General features: G+C 33.7%; 1 protein-coding gene across 4 annotated transcripts in view; it reads right to left on the reverse strand.

The window, feature by feature from the left end:
• Positions 1–654: 654 nt before the first annotated feature.
• Positions 655–19,829, reverse strand: part of LOC123531398 (fibrillin-1-like) — a 126,480-nt gene continuing 107,305 nt past the window's right edge. For 2 of the 4 annotated variants that reach the window (XM_053517901.1, XM_053517902.1), the window contains exons 5-20: positions 19,367–19,557; positions 17,966–18,100; positions 15,546–15,662; positions 12,238–12,420; positions 11,210–11,335; positions 9,616–9,747; positions 8,996–9,121; positions 8,576–8,701; positions 7,759–7,914; positions 7,197–7,316; positions 6,613–6,729; positions 5,642–5,764; positions 4,928–5,053; positions 3,202–3,327; positions 1,971–2,093; positions 655–980 (exon numbers count right to left, since the gene is read on the reverse strand). In XM_053517901.1, coding sequence (XP_053373876.1) covers positions 817–980; positions 1,971–2,093; positions 3,202–3,327; positions 4,928–5,053; positions 5,642–5,764; positions 6,613–6,729; positions 7,197–7,316; positions 7,759–7,914; positions 8,576–8,701; positions 8,996–9,121; positions 9,616–9,747; positions 11,210–11,335; positions 12,238–12,420; positions 15,546–15,662; positions 17,966–18,100; positions 19,367–19,557 — 2,191 coding nt within the window. In that variant the 3' untranslated portion in view covers positions 655–816. The remainder of the gene's footprint in view (positions 981–1,970; positions 2,094–3,201; positions 3,328–4,927; positions 5,054–5,641; positions 5,765–6,612; positions 6,730–7,196; positions 7,317–7,758; positions 7,915–8,575; positions 8,702–8,995; positions 9,122–9,615; positions 9,748–11,209; positions 11,336–12,237; positions 12,421–15,545; positions 15,663–17,965; positions 18,101–19,366; positions 19,558–19,829) is intronic. The other 2 variants (XM_053517903.1, XM_053517904.1) reach the window with 2 other exon arrangements.

The raw sequence follows: 19,829 nt of genomic DNA on the forward strand, positions 1-19,829 counted from the left end.
CGTGTGTTAGAGATTCACCTGGAGAGGATGACTTTTATTTACACTGTCCCGTGTCTTTGGAAGATGGTGGGGGTAAGAGTGAGGTTGGGTGCGCACCATAAACCGGTTTAAGCTCCCCAGTGGTGTTTTTGCCACTGACCGTATCAAGGCGGTGCCCCACTATGTTCCTTTGTTTGTTTGTTTTTGTCCTAATGTGTTGGCTTTGTGTGTGTGTGCGTGTATGTGTATGTGTGTGTGTGTGTTTGTGGTGTACGCGTCTGCGTGCTGTGGGTTTCGTTTTGGGGAGGCTGAGTTTTTGATACGTGGCATTCCCTGTTTGATATTTGTCTTTGTTTTTTTTAAACAAACATGTTGTTCGTCTTTCAACCTGAGTTAAAAACTTTATGTTTTTGTTCCATATGAGTCTTTTCAGAGAGCACGAAAAGCAATTGTAAAACCTAAAAGTTTGATTTATAGCACATTAAAATAATATATTCCCATTATACTATTAAAATTATATTTTAAGAAATTTTGACCTTTACATGACTTTCCAACCCAAGTAATTTCAAGGCAAACATAATTGTTTTGAAAAATTCTTACCTTATATTTGTTTTAGCTTGCTCAAAAGTTACATGCTATAAGCACTGTGGGAGAACTAAGCAGCCAAAACGTTGGTTTTACAAAAATTATACATCTTTAATTATTTACACATCATTGGGTACATTTAACATTGTTGGCTAATGAACATAAATGCCATAACGAAACAATAACAAAACATACAACCAAAGCAGCGGAGCTGCTGTACAACAGTTTCAAAATTGTTAAGTTTTCGTATTGTTACACCTTCACACAATCCTCGCCAAATGTCATGTTCCCATGATAACCATCCATACATTGACAATCGCCAATACTTGTGCTCCCTTCCATCAGTGTAACTGAATAAACAGGACACGAGACGCATTCTCTACTCGTTTCATCACGGAAGTAGTTTTTCGGACAGGCTGAAACGAAATTAGGATAATGGACAAGTAGTGACAATCGCATATTTCAAATGATAACGTTTCCGCTGTGTGTGATTTCGAAATTCTCTGGTTGCTATAGAAACCATTGCCTATATCAGCTATATTTACAGCCGAAGAATGCCGAAATAACAGTTGTGAATACGAAATCGTACGGGAATTGCCGAATGTAATTGCAATTCCATTACCATTTACACAAATGTCAATAAGTGTTCAACCTCTCCTCAGTTGCATATAAAGTTTAACTTGAAAGCGTCATGACACATCAACGTTATCAAGTAAACAAACTGTAAACAAACTTTACCTAGATTTAATAAAACCAATTACATTTAGATTGGATAGGAAATTAGGTATTTATAAAGCTAACAACAATATTTGTTGATTCTACTGAGAGAATCCAGTTTGAAACTTGGGTGTACATCGGCAAAAATTCTGATCATTTTTTCAGATAGATTAGGTACAAATATGGGATATAGTGTAAACAACATTTATATATTATTGACCTAGTGACCAAGCGTATTACCCGATATAATCGCTAAAATATTCATAAGACAAACATTCTGTTTCGTGTAGATCAGGCGGAAAATATTGCTTTTAAAATGTTAACAAGGTTTTACTTTTTCTATGTCTTGAACTAGTAAGCTAATTTCTGACCCTAGGCTTCCCAGTTTGAAATGACCAATTTTCATGTACGTCGAGGATCACCAAACTTATTTTCTATGATTTGGCTTGCATTTCACTACTCTTATGAACAGACTAAAAAAAGTATGTGCTATTATTTTGCTTGGTCGCATTTTATGCTTCAAACAATGAACAGAATCAGGCTAAACGAGGCTGCAATTATATTGGTGTGCTGCGGTCTGTACTTCAAAAATATCTTATTATAGACAAAGATTATATACAAGAACAACCTAGCTTTTGACCCCGAACAACTTTCTTTGACCTTGACTGAGATTTCCTAAATGAACTCACGTGCACATTTGTTGTAGCCAATCAGGGCATGTCCAAGAAGACAATCACATCTGTAAGATCCAACAGTGTTTACACAAGTCTCCAGGCAGTCATTCAACTCGGGGTTCGAGCACTCGTCTTGATCTGGTAATAATTTAATCATAAAGGAAATTATGAGATGAAAACAAGAAAAAAGAAGTAAAAAAACAGACAGAACCGCTGCGCAACTTAAAGGTTCCAAATATGTGTCTTATTCAGAAACGTATGCAAGTATTTTCATGAGTAGTCAAGCAGTCTTAAGATAAAGGATCCGTCATGAAACACGGCATTTTCCGTGTTATTATGTATTTTCATAAGGCAATTCTGCATTCTTCAGATCTAAACGTAGCTCAATGCAGTTGACTGACTGTAAAAACCGGAGGATACCGAAATTGCATAGGAAGGAAACGTAATTTGCCGATTGTCATTACGGGTACACTACCTTAAGTTCGTCTGCAACACTGTCTTTTACTAGAAATGTTGATAAAGAGAGGATACAGTACTAGTGGTATAGTATTAGAAAGTGAGATTGTGAATTCGAGCTCCCGATCCTGCAACTAGAATTACAAACATCCGAATAAGGGTCTGCTGTATGGGTCCTTTACACGGAAGGCATCTTCTGAATCTTGAACTAACTGATGGGGGTCATCCATATGTGTTGTGATAATAAATAAGCTTAAATACAGAAATGATGAACAGATATAGGTAATTCAACAGTACGCCATGCTATGACTTTTTTATTCAGAACCTGACAGGTAATAAGATTTTTTTTTACTTTATTTACACTTTTGATGGAAATGGATTTTCTGCTAGAAATGACGAAAATATTTTTGACATACAATATTGGAACAAACACGTTTTGCAGTCAAACAGTTTTCATTCAAAGACATATGTTGTCATTATTACATATTTCAAGTAAATTTAGTGCTTTTCGTTTTCCAAAAGCAATGCTTTCTGTCATTCCTAAATTAAATATTTTAGCACAGATTTAACTTAGCTAATAGATAGCATTATTATTCCAAAAACATGAAAGACAGTTACTGAGCTCTGAACTGATCAAAGATTGATTGCTTTTCAAACTTTTGGCTATTGGACTGAACTTATAATTTTTATTTAGAGCAGTATAAATACAACGAAGAGATAATTGTGAATGACATGACGAAATGCGATGGCCTTAACATCTAGACAAATAACAATGTACGAAGTTTACAACCTTCACAAGTGGTGCCATCTTCACTTGTCACAAACCCATCTTCGTAACAATTGCACGTGTATGAACCGTACGTGTTGATACATTGTCCCGTGCAATTATTTTCCCCTTCCATACACTCATTTATATCTGCAAAACAAAACTTTTCATAAGAATGATTATGTTACAGACATTAGAAGCAGACTGCAAGGATAAAATGACTTTGCAAGACAGTAAACCTTGAATGTTTTTTCCGTTAAAGAGTTATCTATATTCCGTTAATGCATAGAGCTATCACTAAAGGTGATGAATGTACCCCCCGCATGCACTGACACAGTACATTGCAATTTGACGCACACAAAATTGCATAATTATGTGGACTGTATGTATATAGACTGTATGTATTCAGTATAGTAACAAAAAACAAAGTCCCATAACTATGCAGAATATTTATCTAAAAGAACGTAACATGCACCATGCACAACTAGGGTTGGTACTGATCACTTGTGTGAAGTTTCATTAAATTGTGTGCAAGGGTTCGGAAGATTAAGCGCGTACAAGGTTGCATATGCAGACTGTATATATATAGTATGTTAACAAGGAACAAAGTCCCGTAACTCTGCAATTTTTTTTTAAAAAACCTAACATGCCCCATGCACAACTACTGTTGTTACTGATCACTTGTGTGAAGTTTCATTAAACTGTGCCAAGGGGATCAGGAGAGATGGTGCGCACAAGATTGTGTCTATGTATATAGTATAGTAACAAAAAACAAAGTCCCGTAACTCTGCAATTTTTTTCTCTGAAATAACCTAACATGCCCCATGCACAACTACTGTTGTTACTGATCACTTGTGTGAAGTTTCATTAAATTGTGTCAAGGGGATGAGGAGAGATGGTGCGCACAAGATTGTGTCTATGTATATATTATAATAACAAAAAAAACAAAGTCCCGTAACTCTGCATTTTTTTTCTCTGAAATAACCTAACATGCCCCATGCACAACTACTGTTGTTACTGATCACTTGTGTGAAGTTTCATTAAATTGTGTCAAGGGGATGAGGAGAGATGATGCGCTCAAGATTGTGTCTACGCACAGACGGACAGACAAACGGACAGACAGACAACCTGAAACCAGTATATCCCCCCACCCCACTTACAACTTTGTTGTCGGGAGGTACAATAAACAGGATAATTGGTTATCTACACATTACAGTAATATGTTGATATGTAATATAAAAGCCTTTAATAAACTTCTATCCTTTTGTGTACTGTAATTTTCCGAGTGGCCCTTTTCCCTCAAAATAATTCTGTTATAGAATATTTTACTGGATTATTAAAAGACAGGGTCTGATCATGAGCCTTTTTGCGGTATATAATGAGCCATGCATCACCCTCACGCTCCCTAGCATTAGTTTAAGAGGAACACAAAACATAAAGGCTAAATGGAATCTATGATAAATAAATATGTTTTCATTTCTATCTCAAACCTATCTGCAAATATAAATATAACTATGCATTAGTTTTTCTTACAAACTGCAAACCTTGTTTTCAAAAATATGTATTGCAGTCACGTTTGAGAAGCCATATTCCTCCTTATAAAATATTCCTTACGTGCACTTCTTACACTTATTTTATCATTACAATGCATGTTGTAAAAATAGTTATTGTTTATTTCAAACAAACATCATGCAGGATATTTAAAAGTAAACGTATATATGCACTTTAGGAGAATTTCAATTGTGCTTACCTGAACATGATGCAAGATCCCATGACAGTTTCACCCCGTCAGAAACACAGTCACAAATGTAGGAACCTTGAGTGTTTGTGCACCTGTCTTCGCACAAGTCAATACCGAGACTGCATTCGTCTATATCTAAATAAATTCTTGACGAAAAATTAGTACGTAACTTATTATGTAAAAATAAAAATCAGTTATGATTTCACACTTACATCATGCTTTGTTAAGAAGGTGGCTGCCACATTTTGTTGTTAATATAAATTGTATTTATTTTTTAGTTTCGATAATTTTTTTCGGATATATGTTAAAGGCATGGAATACAGATTTACATACTAGTAGTTGAAAATACTATTGAATACAATTACCTCTATTTATGTCTCTACTGTTAACATTCGTATGTAATAAGTAATGCTCTTCTAATCGTATAGTTTTGCATTAGCTTAATCATACGTTTTAATGCAAAAATAAAATACTTATGGAACTTTAAATTTCAAATGATATCAGTTAAAAGGATTCAGGATGTAATTTTGGTTATCTGACTAATTAACTCTTTCATTATAACGACACATTGTTATATTCTTACTATCATTACTATCATTATTTTTGTGTTACTGACCTTTTACAATCTAATTAAACAGTATAACATATAATTTCTTTCAATATGTATGTTAAAGTCATTATAAAGACACTATCATTTGATAGATCTATTGTTAATTTATTTACCAGAGCATGTGACATTGTCTTTGCTGATTTGATATCCTTTGTCACAGGTACAATAAGCACTACCGACTGTATTCACACATTCATGGTCACATAGCAACACATCATCTAGACACTCTTCTATATCTGATTTGAAAATGATAAAACATGTTTTACAGTGGTCATGCATATAATAAAATAATGAGAATTAAACATATCATATACACTAGTCTGGAACTAAGCTCCGATCAGGAATGGAACAAGAGTCTCTAGCATTGTAATCCAGTCTTCTTTCAGGGTGAAGATGTGTGATGGGGGTTCAGTAAGAAGAGCAGGGGTAGAAGGGGTGTGTTTAAGGATACAATACGAACTTACATAAGAATGTAGTTTTTTTCTTTTTGAGAATGTGGGGTAGGGTAAAAAGGAGGAGGGGATGTAACTTGGATGAGTTGTTCACAAAGACATGGCAAGAAGTAACAAGAAAGTGGAAAATTAAAGAAAATTAATGGCTGTATTGGTTTGGTTGTAATGCGGATATCGTGGACATTAAGGGGATGAAGGAGGCATGTATGTGCATGGGAATTGTCGGGGGAAAGGTAACTTTGATTTTTTTCAGATTGTGACGAGTAATAACATAGATATTTAATATGAACTGAGAATTATACATCCGACGTTGAAGCCGAAGATATAGCAACAGCTAGCCAGACTTCGAAACAAGCTAAAATAATAGATTTATTACAGTTAAAGAGAAACATGCAAACAATGCGTGACTTCGAAAGAAAATAGATTACATAGACTGTGTATTGCTTTGGTGATGTAGTTGTTGTTGTTTTATGTCGCTATATTCCCCCCAAGGAAGGCTTTGTAACTGTTTTCCATTATCGTGTTGTTGTGTGTAGACTTATAGACTATAGTGTACAAACGGCCATATTACTCACCCTTCTTTCCTTTGAATTACATAAATGTAGAAAGAAAACTTATTTTAGATACATTACCAATACAGAAATGCCCTTCTTTTGCAAGAAAATAACCATTTTCACATGAACATCGATAACTTCCATCCATGTTCTCGCAGAACTGACTGCATGGATTCATTTCACACTCGTCTATATCTGTAAATACACGCAGTTACCCCTCCTCTGAGTATGTTCAGTCTCAGCCATTCAGCGACTGACCAATACAATTCTTGTGATACAGTAACTGTGTTTGCCGAGAGGTATGTCATATTGCGTTCATTCCAAATATTACTTTATGATTATCTAAAAGTTTTTGTTTTTTTTTAATTTTTCAAACGTCAAAGGCATGTGTCATATTTTTAATGGTTGCCTAGGTTACCGCTTATTAGCTCAAAAAAAAATTAAAAATGCGCCATGCAAAATAATGATGTACTGGAAAAGTCACAAAAAATCACTAAAATCTCTGCAATTAACAAACAAGCGATGAACGTTATGCGATGCGGAAAGAATATAAGAAACAGAAAAAGGTCGCTGTCTTACTGATATCATTTGTTATTTATATGATATTAAACCATTTTCTAGTAAAAAAAAATCAAAATTTTTACTTTTGTCATAAATATTACCTGTACAGTTATTTTGCATAGTAAGATTATATCCAGGTGCGCATGCGCAGTAAGCAGATCCAGGGGTGTTCACACAAAGCTGATCACATAAAATGATGTTGTTTTCACATTCATCTATATCTGGTGTGAAAAAATATAAATAGTTAATAATATAGGAGTACAAAAATACCCTACATCAAAATCTGTAACATGTAGAAATTTAAAAATTGACGTAACATGACCTCTTACGGACTTTTAGACTTAAAAGATAAAGGTTAAGAAATTAACGGCCCCAAGAAATTAATCCACCAGTTGCTTGAAAAATATTTGCGAGATTTTAAATACTTATGCTCTACAATTATGTACAATTATATAGATTTCTGAAATTCACTCTATACAGACAATTATTATACCGTAGATCAAAAAACTGTTATTGTCTGGAACATTTCCAAAAATAAAGACTTTCTTTAATGTGAGATAAAACACACCCTTTTTGAAATTATCAAAAAGTCATACAATATGTATATTAGAATGATAATGTTGTAAGAAAAAAAGAAATTATATTAATCCTAAATGTCCATACCAATACAGTCTCCATCGCCTCTGGGTATAAAACCCGATTTGCAAACACAATCTTCCTTCCCTGTTGCTACAGTGACTATGTCCTTTATAACAGCATTGTTTGGACATGGAAAACACGTTGTATGATTTTTGTCATAAAAGTGATTACTGTCACAAGCTGAAAGAAATGTGAAAATAATGCAATAAGAGACCTCGATAATAAAGTTCATGGAACATGCATGTTGTATGTTAAAAAACACCATTTCTTTATGTAAGTAAAATCAAAGATATTCACGAGCCTAGAAAGACAACATCAATAGGCGGAATGTGCACGTATAGAATGTAAGCAAGCAAAATAATAATTGCAGACTCAGTTTGACTGAAACTTTTCGTGACAGGTAATGAAATGTTTAGGCTAATAGCTGAAGCGGAACTCTGTAATGCAAAGATTGGATAGACTCAATGATCTTAACCACTGACCTCTGTGTGTTTTGTAGCTGCAAGTTACATGTTGTAAATGATATATGTACACTACCGTGCGAGAACTCTATTAGGGTGTTATACTCTGCATGATTATATCTCCTATATAACATTTATTTCCGATGGTGAAATGTCTGTCCAAAAGCAAAGGGAACTCTAATTTTTCCACGCTGCCGCTTGCTCGAACAGTCTGATTATTTTGAAGTTTGTTTATCAACACACGTCTCTCAAAAAGAACTTTATATGATAAATTTCATTTTGAAAAACACTTTTCATTGATCTGAGCTTCGCAAATCTAGAGACATACTGACACGAAGACAATAGTACATTTAAAGCTATTCAGCAATAGCGTTGATTACTTGTACATGAACGGCCATCCTCGTGTAGAACTTTATATTCTTGCCGGCAAAGACATTCATATGACCCTTGAGCGTTCACACAAACATCTTCACAATTTCCATTGTTAATTTCGCATTCATCCACATCTGTAAAATGGTATCGTGCATTTTGAATGTTCCAGAGATACACATTAACTGACCATTTTCAGAAAATCTCAAATTTTGAATGAAGATTTCTTAGAATAATACGAACAATACAAAATAAATGTAACCTCCAAAAACTGTATGCGAAATTTAATTTGAAAAAAAAAATCAACGATGTCTTCTTGGAACTCCAAGCAATAATAGTGTCGGTAAATATTTCATTAAGTTAAAAGAAAGAAAAGCGTTTATCGACATTTATGCTTACAGCCGAAAAACATAAATGTTACTTCAAATTACCCAAACATGTTTTTCCATCATTTCCTATGGTGAAACCGTCGTCATAACAACCACATACGTAACTTCCAACATTGTTTTCACAAGTTTCAGTACAATCATTACTTCCATCTTTGCACTCATCTCTGTCTAAAACATTCAGTACTTTGTAAATAGAAAATACCAATGCTAATCGTTGAAGTAATATATTTGTACTAGGCTTTGAAACGGTAAGTCGGCTGGTTTCTCACCAGAGGCAGTTAAAGTGTCTGATGAAAGAAAATGTTTTGTTAATTTAAAACTGGCTAAAGAAATAAGACAAATAAGCTCTGTCCGAGTAAATAATGTTCTTGATGTATTCTTTCTGTAGTTAGACCTCGATAAGCACGACCAGAGATATTCATCAAATTACTTTTATTCGTGATATCAAAAATAAGAAAAAAGTAGATAAATAAATAAGCTCTTTAAGACACTGACTGCACAATGATAAAAACTATAGGCTTTACTGTTTCGTGACACAAGATATTCTTTCATAACTGTCAATGGTTCTGACAGTTTTTTGTCAGACATTTTGAACTTTTTTTCACATTCTAAATCAGCTTTACTAGTACTGTTTACAAAAGACAAATCATGAGAAATAAAACCTAAACATTTTCTTCCTGAAGAACTTGCTTCAAATCCGTCGTTACAGTGGCACGTGTATGATCCCAGTAAATTCTCACAAACTCCATTCAGACATCGTCCCTTCTTTTTATACCGCTTACATTCGTCTATATCTAAACAAAGTTTCCACTTTATACATAAGGATCAACGCAAGCATCTAACAATCTATAAGAAGATCATTTAGAAACATAGCAAAATGATAATTGACTCGGGTTTTATATCAGTCTGTTCATTAAAGGTAATGTGTAACATCACTCACGCTCCCTAGCAGCGGCTACAGAAGAATTCTATAATTATAATAGTAAAATAGAATGAATTTCGTGATCCTAACAAACCAAAAAATATAACACGACCTACGAATGATAGTCCTTAGAAACCTGTATTATCTAAGAATATTAATAACACAGAAATGTGTTCAGCAGAAAAATTACCAATGCATTTCTGATAGACATGCTATATGCATAAATATTACCAGCCAATCTGATTATAGATTATACATGCTGCCCACGTTTATCTGAATATGGGAGTCTACATTTACCAACTTTGGAATTCAGTGCACCACAATTGTCATTATTTATTTCAAAGATTGTATTTGAGAAATATTTTATGACTTTTTTCATTTTTTCCATACTCTATTACAGAATTTTTTATGGATAATATACCAGTTATACCGAGCTAGATCTAGATCACTATCAGAAATGTATGCTTTTTAGATTTTCTTCAGTATAATTTCTCTACAAACTTGCTCCGCATATAAAATTCTGATAAATATCATAACTTTCAATGTAATGCTTTGAATATAATATAATAGTTATAATGTTCAAATCATTCCTTCGGTAAAGTATGTTTATCTAATTTATACTTATGTTAAAACAACTCTATCATGGCTGGGCATCCCGGACAGAACAAATTTAAAATATCTCAATTGAAAACTTGTAATAAACATTCAGTCAAAATATAAATAAATGTTAGAAATCAGTTGTTAAAGTTTCGAATAAATTCTTGACCAAACTCTGTTGAGAAAACTGTGAGAAAGTGTTGTTTTCACACCATGTTTCCGATTTCCTTTGTAATTCAATTTTTTCGTGAAAGTAATTCAAAAGGAAGTTTAGCAAATAAGCATAATAATGATAATAAGCTGTTCAAAATTATGATATTTATTGCATACCAATTTCAAATAATGGTGGTGGTGTTCTTATAAGAACATGTATATATGCATGTAGTTTAGCGTAGTGCCTCAGCAACTTTGTTTAGTGTATGCTTCCTATGGGGGAACATTGGTCCTTCCTTTGTTTTTATCGTTGACTTTTTTGTAACTTTCAAAAGCAATATCTATACTAAAGTTCATTTGATTGGAAAATGATTAAGGACAGGTTTTCTTTTAGTGGCCCTCTGCTAAATTTAGGTTTGATTAATCATTTTTATTTAGAAACCTACACATACAAAGCATATTTTTTTTGCCCACCTGCAACATAATCCAACTGAAAGGGACCAATGTAATATTTGGTTATCCTTGCGCTTTATCATACAAATTTTCAAGGGAAGTAACAAGCTAATGTTCCTCATTGTGTTTACCTTCGCATGTATGTCCATCCTCTGACAACCCGTAACCTTTCCGGAAACATTTACACTGGTAAGAGCCTACTGTGTTTACACAAACCTCCTCACATCCACCATTGTTGTTTTTGCATTCATCAACATCTCATTGCAATAGATAATAAAGAGATAATGATTTCATATCTGTAAAACGGCCACATTGAAATTTTAAAACATCTCTGAATATAATTGTAGAAGTTAGAAAAGTACACTATGTATAAAAATGTTTCAATTAAGCATTAAACTGAATTACTGGACAATGTGAATCATTACTCTAATGCATCCCTATGGAACACTGTTGAGGTAGAAATACATCTTGTCTTGATACATAACAATATTTGTGGAAGCCACATAAAAACAAGGCATTATGAGCCTTTAATTATTGTAAACGTTCTGTATTGTATTTATCACTGTATAGGGGGCATGTTTGTCAAATAATACTATACTCTACCATACCATACTATACTATATTTACATCGATATGTGGAAACGCTCAGTAGTGATGCACACATATACGTGACAGTCATAGTTAGAGGATGTTCATTATTATATCAGTTCAAACAATTTTGATATGGAACCCTCGTGTCAGCAAACAGTATATAACATAGAAACCATCATTTTATTACACCAGAGACGCTCATGTTGACCAACCAATCTGTTGCTATTTGTCAGACTTCCGGAAGCGTAACCTATCTCTTATTAGACATACGGATATCAATCCAACAAAAGCTCTTTAAGAAAGACTTCTGCAAAACATCAGTGTTTTCACACATGGCGAAACCATGTCTGTTCTATCAAACGAAGTATGAAAACATAACTTCAATGGGGATTTATTTGTCCATCACTTTTAGATTTGCGTCCTCAAGCCACTGTTAAAGCTCATACATGTTTAACTGAAAATACTCCACACCGACGGATTAGAAATTCGTGTGCTAATATTTTTACTACTTCCACATACTGAATAAAAGAGATAATAAAATCAAGGACGAAAAATCAGGTAAGATTACCAACACATGATGTTTTATCTGATGCCACAGTAAAACCTTCTCTAGTGCAGTTACATTCATATGTTCCTGGTACATTGATGCATTCGCCATCACATCGGTGTCCGCCAGGGGACTGACATTCATCCAAGTCTGTATAGTACGAACTTCTCACAGTTAAAATTGAATGTCCGCTTACTTTGTTCACTGTTTTGTTAAAACACTACAAAGCTACTTATACTAGGTCAAATATCTAAAAACTTGAAACTTAAAAAAGAACATATGGTGCTGAAATTTTGAAACAAGCGATTTTTAAACGTGAGATATGTTCCATTTCATATGACTGGAATGATGTAACTGAGTTTAAACTGTAAAACATGAAGCGGTACGTTATAGTTATACAATTTTACAAACTGAAAATATGATTTATTGATATATCTGCTGGTTGCCAGAATATTGCTACAAAATGAAAGAATAAATTACCTTGGTTTATCTTCAATGAAGACTCTTGATGGAACTTTTGTCCGGGGTCGAAAATTTTACGGATCAACAGGATTTGTTCGCGGTTCGTTTCGGCTTAATATCAGATTACAGCAAATAATGTGATTGAAGATATTATAAATAATTCATCAAAAGATATTCATGAAAAATAAACCAGGATAGAATGTAAAGGACTGCATCTAAAAATTCATACACGTATCTGCAAAAGAAAGAAAAATTGGTTCTTCAAGCTGTATATGATGGCTCGTATAATTCCATTCTTCTCTCTAACCTAGAACTGAAAATCCAGTTTCTATGAATCTTTCTAACTGTGATTAAGTCCCTTTAGGTCAAATGGAAGCAAGTCACAAGGCTTCTGATTCAATTTGGTTGAAAACGTATATGGTATTCCGCGGTGTATATTTACCATGTAAAGTGATCTCCCATTGGTGTAAAATACGTTGGATGTGTTTGAAAACTATCTTATTTCATAAACTATAATCCTACTTCATGATAACTGGCTAAAATGTATAAACTATATACAATGATGCATTTTGTAAGAAATATGCATGTTTTACCAATACAGCATTTTCATGAAAAATAAAGAATCACTGCCGGACTATGGGTATGAGTTCAAAGAGAAAAAAATGCCCAAAAGTGACGGTAAACATGTACATTTCCTGCAGTTTTGCGATAGCTCTTGAATAGTTCTTTCATCCTGAGTAGGTTGCATCAAAAATTTAAATGTAAGGAAAGCATCACCGGAAACATCACAATGTGGGCCTATGGAAATTGAATTAACTCCATTTGACCTAAATGCACTTTACATGTAAGTCTGAAACAAGTTTAAGAATATAGGTAAGGTAGCGATGTTGTGAGTAAGAAACAACATAAAATATTTGAGGATAGATGAGTATGTTATTGTCTTCGGCTACAGGAAGCATAACACTTAGAAGAACTTGTATTTTTCTCTCTTTTTGTGAAGGAACATCTTCTGTCAGTAATACCAGTGGTGTTCAATGGACATTCAAAATCATAAAAGATATATGTTACTGCTTTTGTGCTCTGGAATTCTCCTATCGATACCTTTGATCCCTAACTTCATTTCAGACGTTACAAAATATTACCCTGACAAGTGCGTGGGGAATTATTCTGAAAAGGGAGATAACTCTAAAACAAGAAAGAGTTAAGATTCTTGAGCTGTGACTTTCTTTTTTATAATATAACCATCAGTATACGCAAAGTTATTGTTAAAAAAGTACAAATAACCATGAATAGTAGTTATTAGGTTTTAGGGCTTAGCGCTTTCGCCATATTTTATTGATCATTATGTAAATTTGCTCAGAAAAACAATTAGTACAAAAACCGGAGAAAATCAGAAAATTGTACCACACATATTTATTGTTCTTGTATTCTCTTGTATTATATATTTTTTCTCATTTCAATCTTGATGTGCCAAGTATCAAAGTATTCTCTTTCTGATGCAAATTTACAAACTGTTAAAAAAACAGAAGTATGTTGCGTATCTAAACAAAACGCCATAACAAAAATGACGATATGACGTTTCAAAGACGCACATTCTACCATGACTTGATTTATTTTCCTATTAACAGAAAATGTATTTCAAAAACAACATTTACGTAAGTTTTGTGTTAAGTAATTTATCATTTTTTTTCTTATTAAGAAGAAGGGCCTCCGTGGCTGAGTGGTTAAGGTAGCTGACTTCAAATCACTTGCCCCTCATCGATGTGGGGCCCCATGTCGTTCTGGGCCGATCTGTGTATGAAAAGATTTAGAACCACTGCCTTACCCTTGCATGATCGTAAGAGGCGACTAATAGGGTATTAACACTTGGTTTTGCAGTAACTCTGTGATTCCAGCTGGTATGCAAATTTTGATTCCATACCTGATGTTTTTATTTCAATGTAACAGGAAATGTGACACCACGATTTGTAGTCCTGTTTGGCGCCATATAACCTATACTGTGTTGGTGCGCCGTAAAATCCAAATTAATCAATAAACCATCGATGTGGGTTCGAGCCAAACTCGGGGCTTTGAATTTTTCATGTGAGGAAGCAATCCAACTGGCTTGCAGAAGATCGGTGGTTCTACCCAAGCGACCGCTCGTGATGAAATAATGCACGAAGGGGCACCTGGGGATTTTTTTTTACACTATCAAAACTGGAAACTCACTGTCGCCTTATGACCTATAATTGTGTCAAATGTAACTCAATATTTTTAAAGATGTATAACTCTACCCTTTCTGTTTAAGTAGTAAATTCACTTTGAACAGCAAGAAATCGCTTATCAATTTTTTCCCCATTTTTGTACAATACATCAATTATAAGTCTTGAAAGAAGTAAAAACAGAAAAAAGGAAAATGAGGGAAAAAAATTTGGTCCCAGTAGGGCTTGAAGCTACGCCCCCCTGAGAATTGCAGTAAAAGTAGGTTTATGGTAGGAATTGAATACTCTTCAAAAAGGAGGTACTCTATTACGCTTCTGATACCTTAAACAACAAAGTTCCCGTATTGTTCTATTATTATATTTTTGCATAAAATAACATTTTTTTGAATCTACGGAACAATTAAGGAGAGAGTAGACGTCTAATGAAATATTTTGCGCAGTGTGTGTCATTCGTTCTGTTATATGAGTTTATCTTACATATATATATAATGGCAGTACCACTCATTCCCGCCTCTGAATAACACCAAGTTATGTGACGTGACGTCTGTACTGTTCTGTTTTAATGACTATACACATGACTTTTTCATAGTAAAATACACATATTTATGCAATTTTGAGTTGGAATATCCAATTTAATAAATGTATGATATAATTATTCATTCTTACCATGGCATTTCTGTCCTATGGATATGTAACCATTTTCGCACGTGCAGAAGAATGAACCAATGACATTGATACAACTGTGCTCGCAGCCGCCATTATCCATCCTGCACTCATCTATATCTGCACAGTAGAAAACGTTTGTTTCAATATTTTGTTTTCAATGATTCAATCAGTATTATATCTCTCAATACGGAAGTGTGTTGTACAGAGCTGTTCAATGACACAGTTAATATTTCATGTTTTAGGGATTCACCTGGCGGGTGCAATTTTGATTATATTGTCTTGTCATATAGGAGCATGGTAGGGCTTATAGAGTGAGGTTTGGCACCAGCAAACTAGTTGAAACTCCTCAGTGGCGTTTTTGCCACTGGCCGTTCCATTGCGGTGCCCTTCTGTGTTCCTTCTTAATGTATGTTTTTGTGTATGTTTGTTACTTCTTTGATATTAATGCGTGCGTTTGTGTACGTGTACATATATATTTGCACATACTAATATTACCATACGGGCGAATACGTTCTTTGAATATGGCTGTTCCTATTGGACTTTTGTCAATGTGTTGTTTTGGGTTTTTTTTCGTCAGTGCTTGATAACATTACAAACATTCCATTTCAATGTACACTAATTATGAATGTATGACCAGACATTTTAATCTAAAATATACAATACTATTATATTTTGTCTTTGAATGTCTATGAATTCAATCCAATTTATTTCTAGGTATGATAGAGATATTCCAGTTTACAACAAAAGGGACATAATGACCTTATCACTTACGTGAACGCTCTCAAGCCAGTTATTCAAGTTTTTTTGTATAAAGTACTCTAAAACGAAATACATCTAAAGATATAGCACGTTTTACAAAATTATGAGGCAAACTTCTTCTTGTTTAATTTGGACAGAATTGTGCATATTTTGTTTCGACCATTCATTACCAGAATGTTAAATGATGTCTTTGAAGGAGTCTTGTCCGCTTTTTTAAATTTATAAAAAAAAAAAGATTTACACAGCAAAAAACATAGCTACTCGTTAATGCACATGTGATTTGAAAACAATGAATAACTTTATCAAATATGTCCGAATTATACACATATTTTAGTTACGTAAAGATTTTTTAAGAAATATGTACTAAGATAAATTAGCAATGCGAACAATAAAAAGTCTGAAAAAAATCTTGGGCAGTGGTTCTAAGGAATCAGATTAATTTTGTCCAAAGTGAAACTTCAGGACGTACATACTTGTTTGCTTGTTTCACTTTTCCCACAGTTTCTCGAATATTGTCCAAGAAATGTTGGAACCTATTTGTTAATAATGTAAAATATCGCAATTTATAACATAATGAGAATTCTACTGCAATAATTCTTGCAGTGTTGACGAGACAAAGGATGACCACAATTTTTTTTTTTTTTTTTTTTTTTTTTTTTTTGCTCAGGTGAAAGGGAAATTATTTGTTAGTTCATGAAGAAAGTTTCTATTTACAGTTATGTTTCTTGTTGATCATTTTGATGTCGCAAATTGTCATGCACATCAACAAAACTGTATGCTGATAGAAAGGACTTTAGCTGGTGGTAATCGCACTACCTAATAATATGTTGAAGTATAAAAAAATATTAGATGGACACCAATTTAATATTAATTCAATTTAATACAAATAACTACTCCTTTCCTTGAAGAAGGACACTGATATTTAAAGTTACTCGTCCACAGTTTAGGTGAAAGTTTCCAAAAGGTTCTTATCCACCAAGTTTGGCATATAATGTATATAATATTTATTTTGACACTGAAAAACTGATAAAGTGAGTGAAAATAAAAGTTAGATATTTCTCAAAATGCTAGAAGAATGTAAATTTTCTGCATTATTTCAAAAGCGATGCAACGATTTAATACCTTCTGTACCATATTTGTGGTTATTTATAAGAATATCTTGGAAAAGTCTTATGTCAATAAGCTTGTACCACTGTCAATTTTAGAGTCCTCACTTTTTACGGAGTTTTAGAGAGAAATTGTATTCCGCCTAAAATGTGTTGGTTACTCCCTTTAAGGATACATGCCTGTCCATTTTCATAAGAACTAAAAACTCCGGTAGACATTTATAATCTATCTCAAGAAAATTTTGATATATCAAGATATTTCTAACAAATATATAAATAAACTAAATAGAAAAAGTTAAATGTATGATAAAATCAAACTGTATTCTGTTTGTTCTGATTAGGAACTTCATTAACAAGATATATATGAGGAATGCCTGATAATCAAAATTACATCCCTTTTTGACAGTTTTTAAGGTATGAGAGAGGTCAAAGATATTTGCACTTTACTGGGATCATATTGTCAAAACATGTTCAAAAGTATCGCAGCGCAACTTTGTTATTTCTAACGAACAGGAAACGTATAAAACCTTTGCAAGATGGTTTACAGTACCTTACCTTCACACCTTCTCATCAATCTCCCCAGTGCGTATCCTTGGTTACAATCACAGCTATACCCTCCCCCGCCATATGATAAACATATATGCTCACATCCTCCATTCTTTGTTTCACATGGATCCGTTGGTGGTAACTCTGTCAAGGCATCGAATATTGTTTAAGAATATGTTGCTTATGTTAAAACATGTTTTAAATCAAGTGTTGATCGCAATACTATCGTAACTCCTCCTTTATTGAATAAGAGTTACTACAGTATTGCGTTCAACATACGGAATGTCCTCATGACATATCTGCTACAGTAAAATAGAAATAGCATTTAACATGAACTCCAGAAATGCTGTTGATGTTATCTCGCTTGGAGACCCTCAACTTAATTGCTCAAAACCTTACCCACTGGATAATCTGTTCATCGGGTAAATTTGGACAAGCCTCTTACCCACTGGATAATATGTCCATCGGGTAAATTTGGACAAGTTTTCATTTTCAATGCTAGCTAAAACATTTTGAACAGCTCAGAGATGTTTATATAATGCTGTTACGGATCTCTGAGCTGAAACAAATCCCGCACTGGCCCCTAACCAGGAATCGTGCCAGAAGTCTGTCACGCTATAACTTCAACAATTGAAATGCAGTGTACTCACCTTTTACTTTTAAATATTTCTAATCCATAAAATAATCCATGCAACGTAATTTGAGCACAAGTTATACACACAAGGTTCAAAGTGGTACCCCTATCTGCCATATTTTGTCCGCCATTGCAGTTGTCACCTGATCAGGGTACTCTTCAGTTTGAAAACCAATAGGCGGTATAGAATTGTTATTTATTGACCTTTTCTGAGAACTTAAACCTTCTAAGGTATGTTTTAATGAACTTTATCGAAAATATCACGAGAGATTGTGCGAGATGTTGCGGTTTGATACTGGGGTTTCGCCATAACTTAATGGGTGCGACCATCAGAAAATAAAAACAGCGTCATTTAAGTTATGGTAGCCAGGACTATTACAATGCTTATTTTACCAGGAATTTGTGCTGTTAGTTTACAATTATACTCACTCGAGGTGCTTTACAACCTGGCTGTGTTTCATAAAGCTACTGACTAAGGATGTTTCAGCAAAATCATTTTATGTAAATTCATTTCAGCCGTATAGTTATTCCAAATCAAACACACATTTAATAGTTGTTTAAATGCTTGTAATTGACTGCATATTTTGAAACGAATTAAAGTACAACCTTTACAGGCATAAAAGTCAACATAGTTTAATAGTCTTGTGACAATATGTACTTGATCTCCAAATACATATTGTAAAGCTATTTCGAAATGATATAAGAATTGTTTATTACATGCTTATTAGTAACGTCGGATTGCAAAAGACTTTATAAAAGAGAAAAACATATAAAACCTGTATTTATACATTCCGGATTTTTCTTCCCTATCCATTTGTATGATTTACAATAAAGATAGGTAGCGTTTGTGTCGTTAAAACTGTAACCCTTTTCGCATGTGTAATTGGCAATCAGAATCCACATCCGCCGAACTTTATTAAATTTGTATATGATTGCCACTGATGCATGTTCCACAGCTGGCGGCTCGCTTAAAAATAAAGTAATATTTAAGAATATAAAAGTTCAGCACTTTAAACAATTTGATAAATTGCCATTTTATCAGTCTTTCAAAGCAAACCACAACTGTCGTAGACATATGAAATATATGTGCCAACTTTTAGCAGTTACTTTGAAATGAATAAATTTTCAGTCAAAAGTTTAATAAATAATGTCCATGTTTTAACATGTATACTGCTGTCTACGGACTGCTGCCAGTTATTTCAATAACCATTTTCTCAAACACATGGACGGTAGCCTTCA

The sequence above is a fragment of the Mercenaria mercenaria genome, chromosome 11 (assembly GCF_021730395.1).
Source record: "Mercenaria mercenaria strain notata chromosome 11, MADL_Memer_1, whole genome shotgun sequence".
Taxonomy (NCBI): domain Eukaryota; kingdom Metazoa; phylum Mollusca; class Bivalvia; order Venerida; family Veneridae; genus Mercenaria; species Mercenaria mercenaria.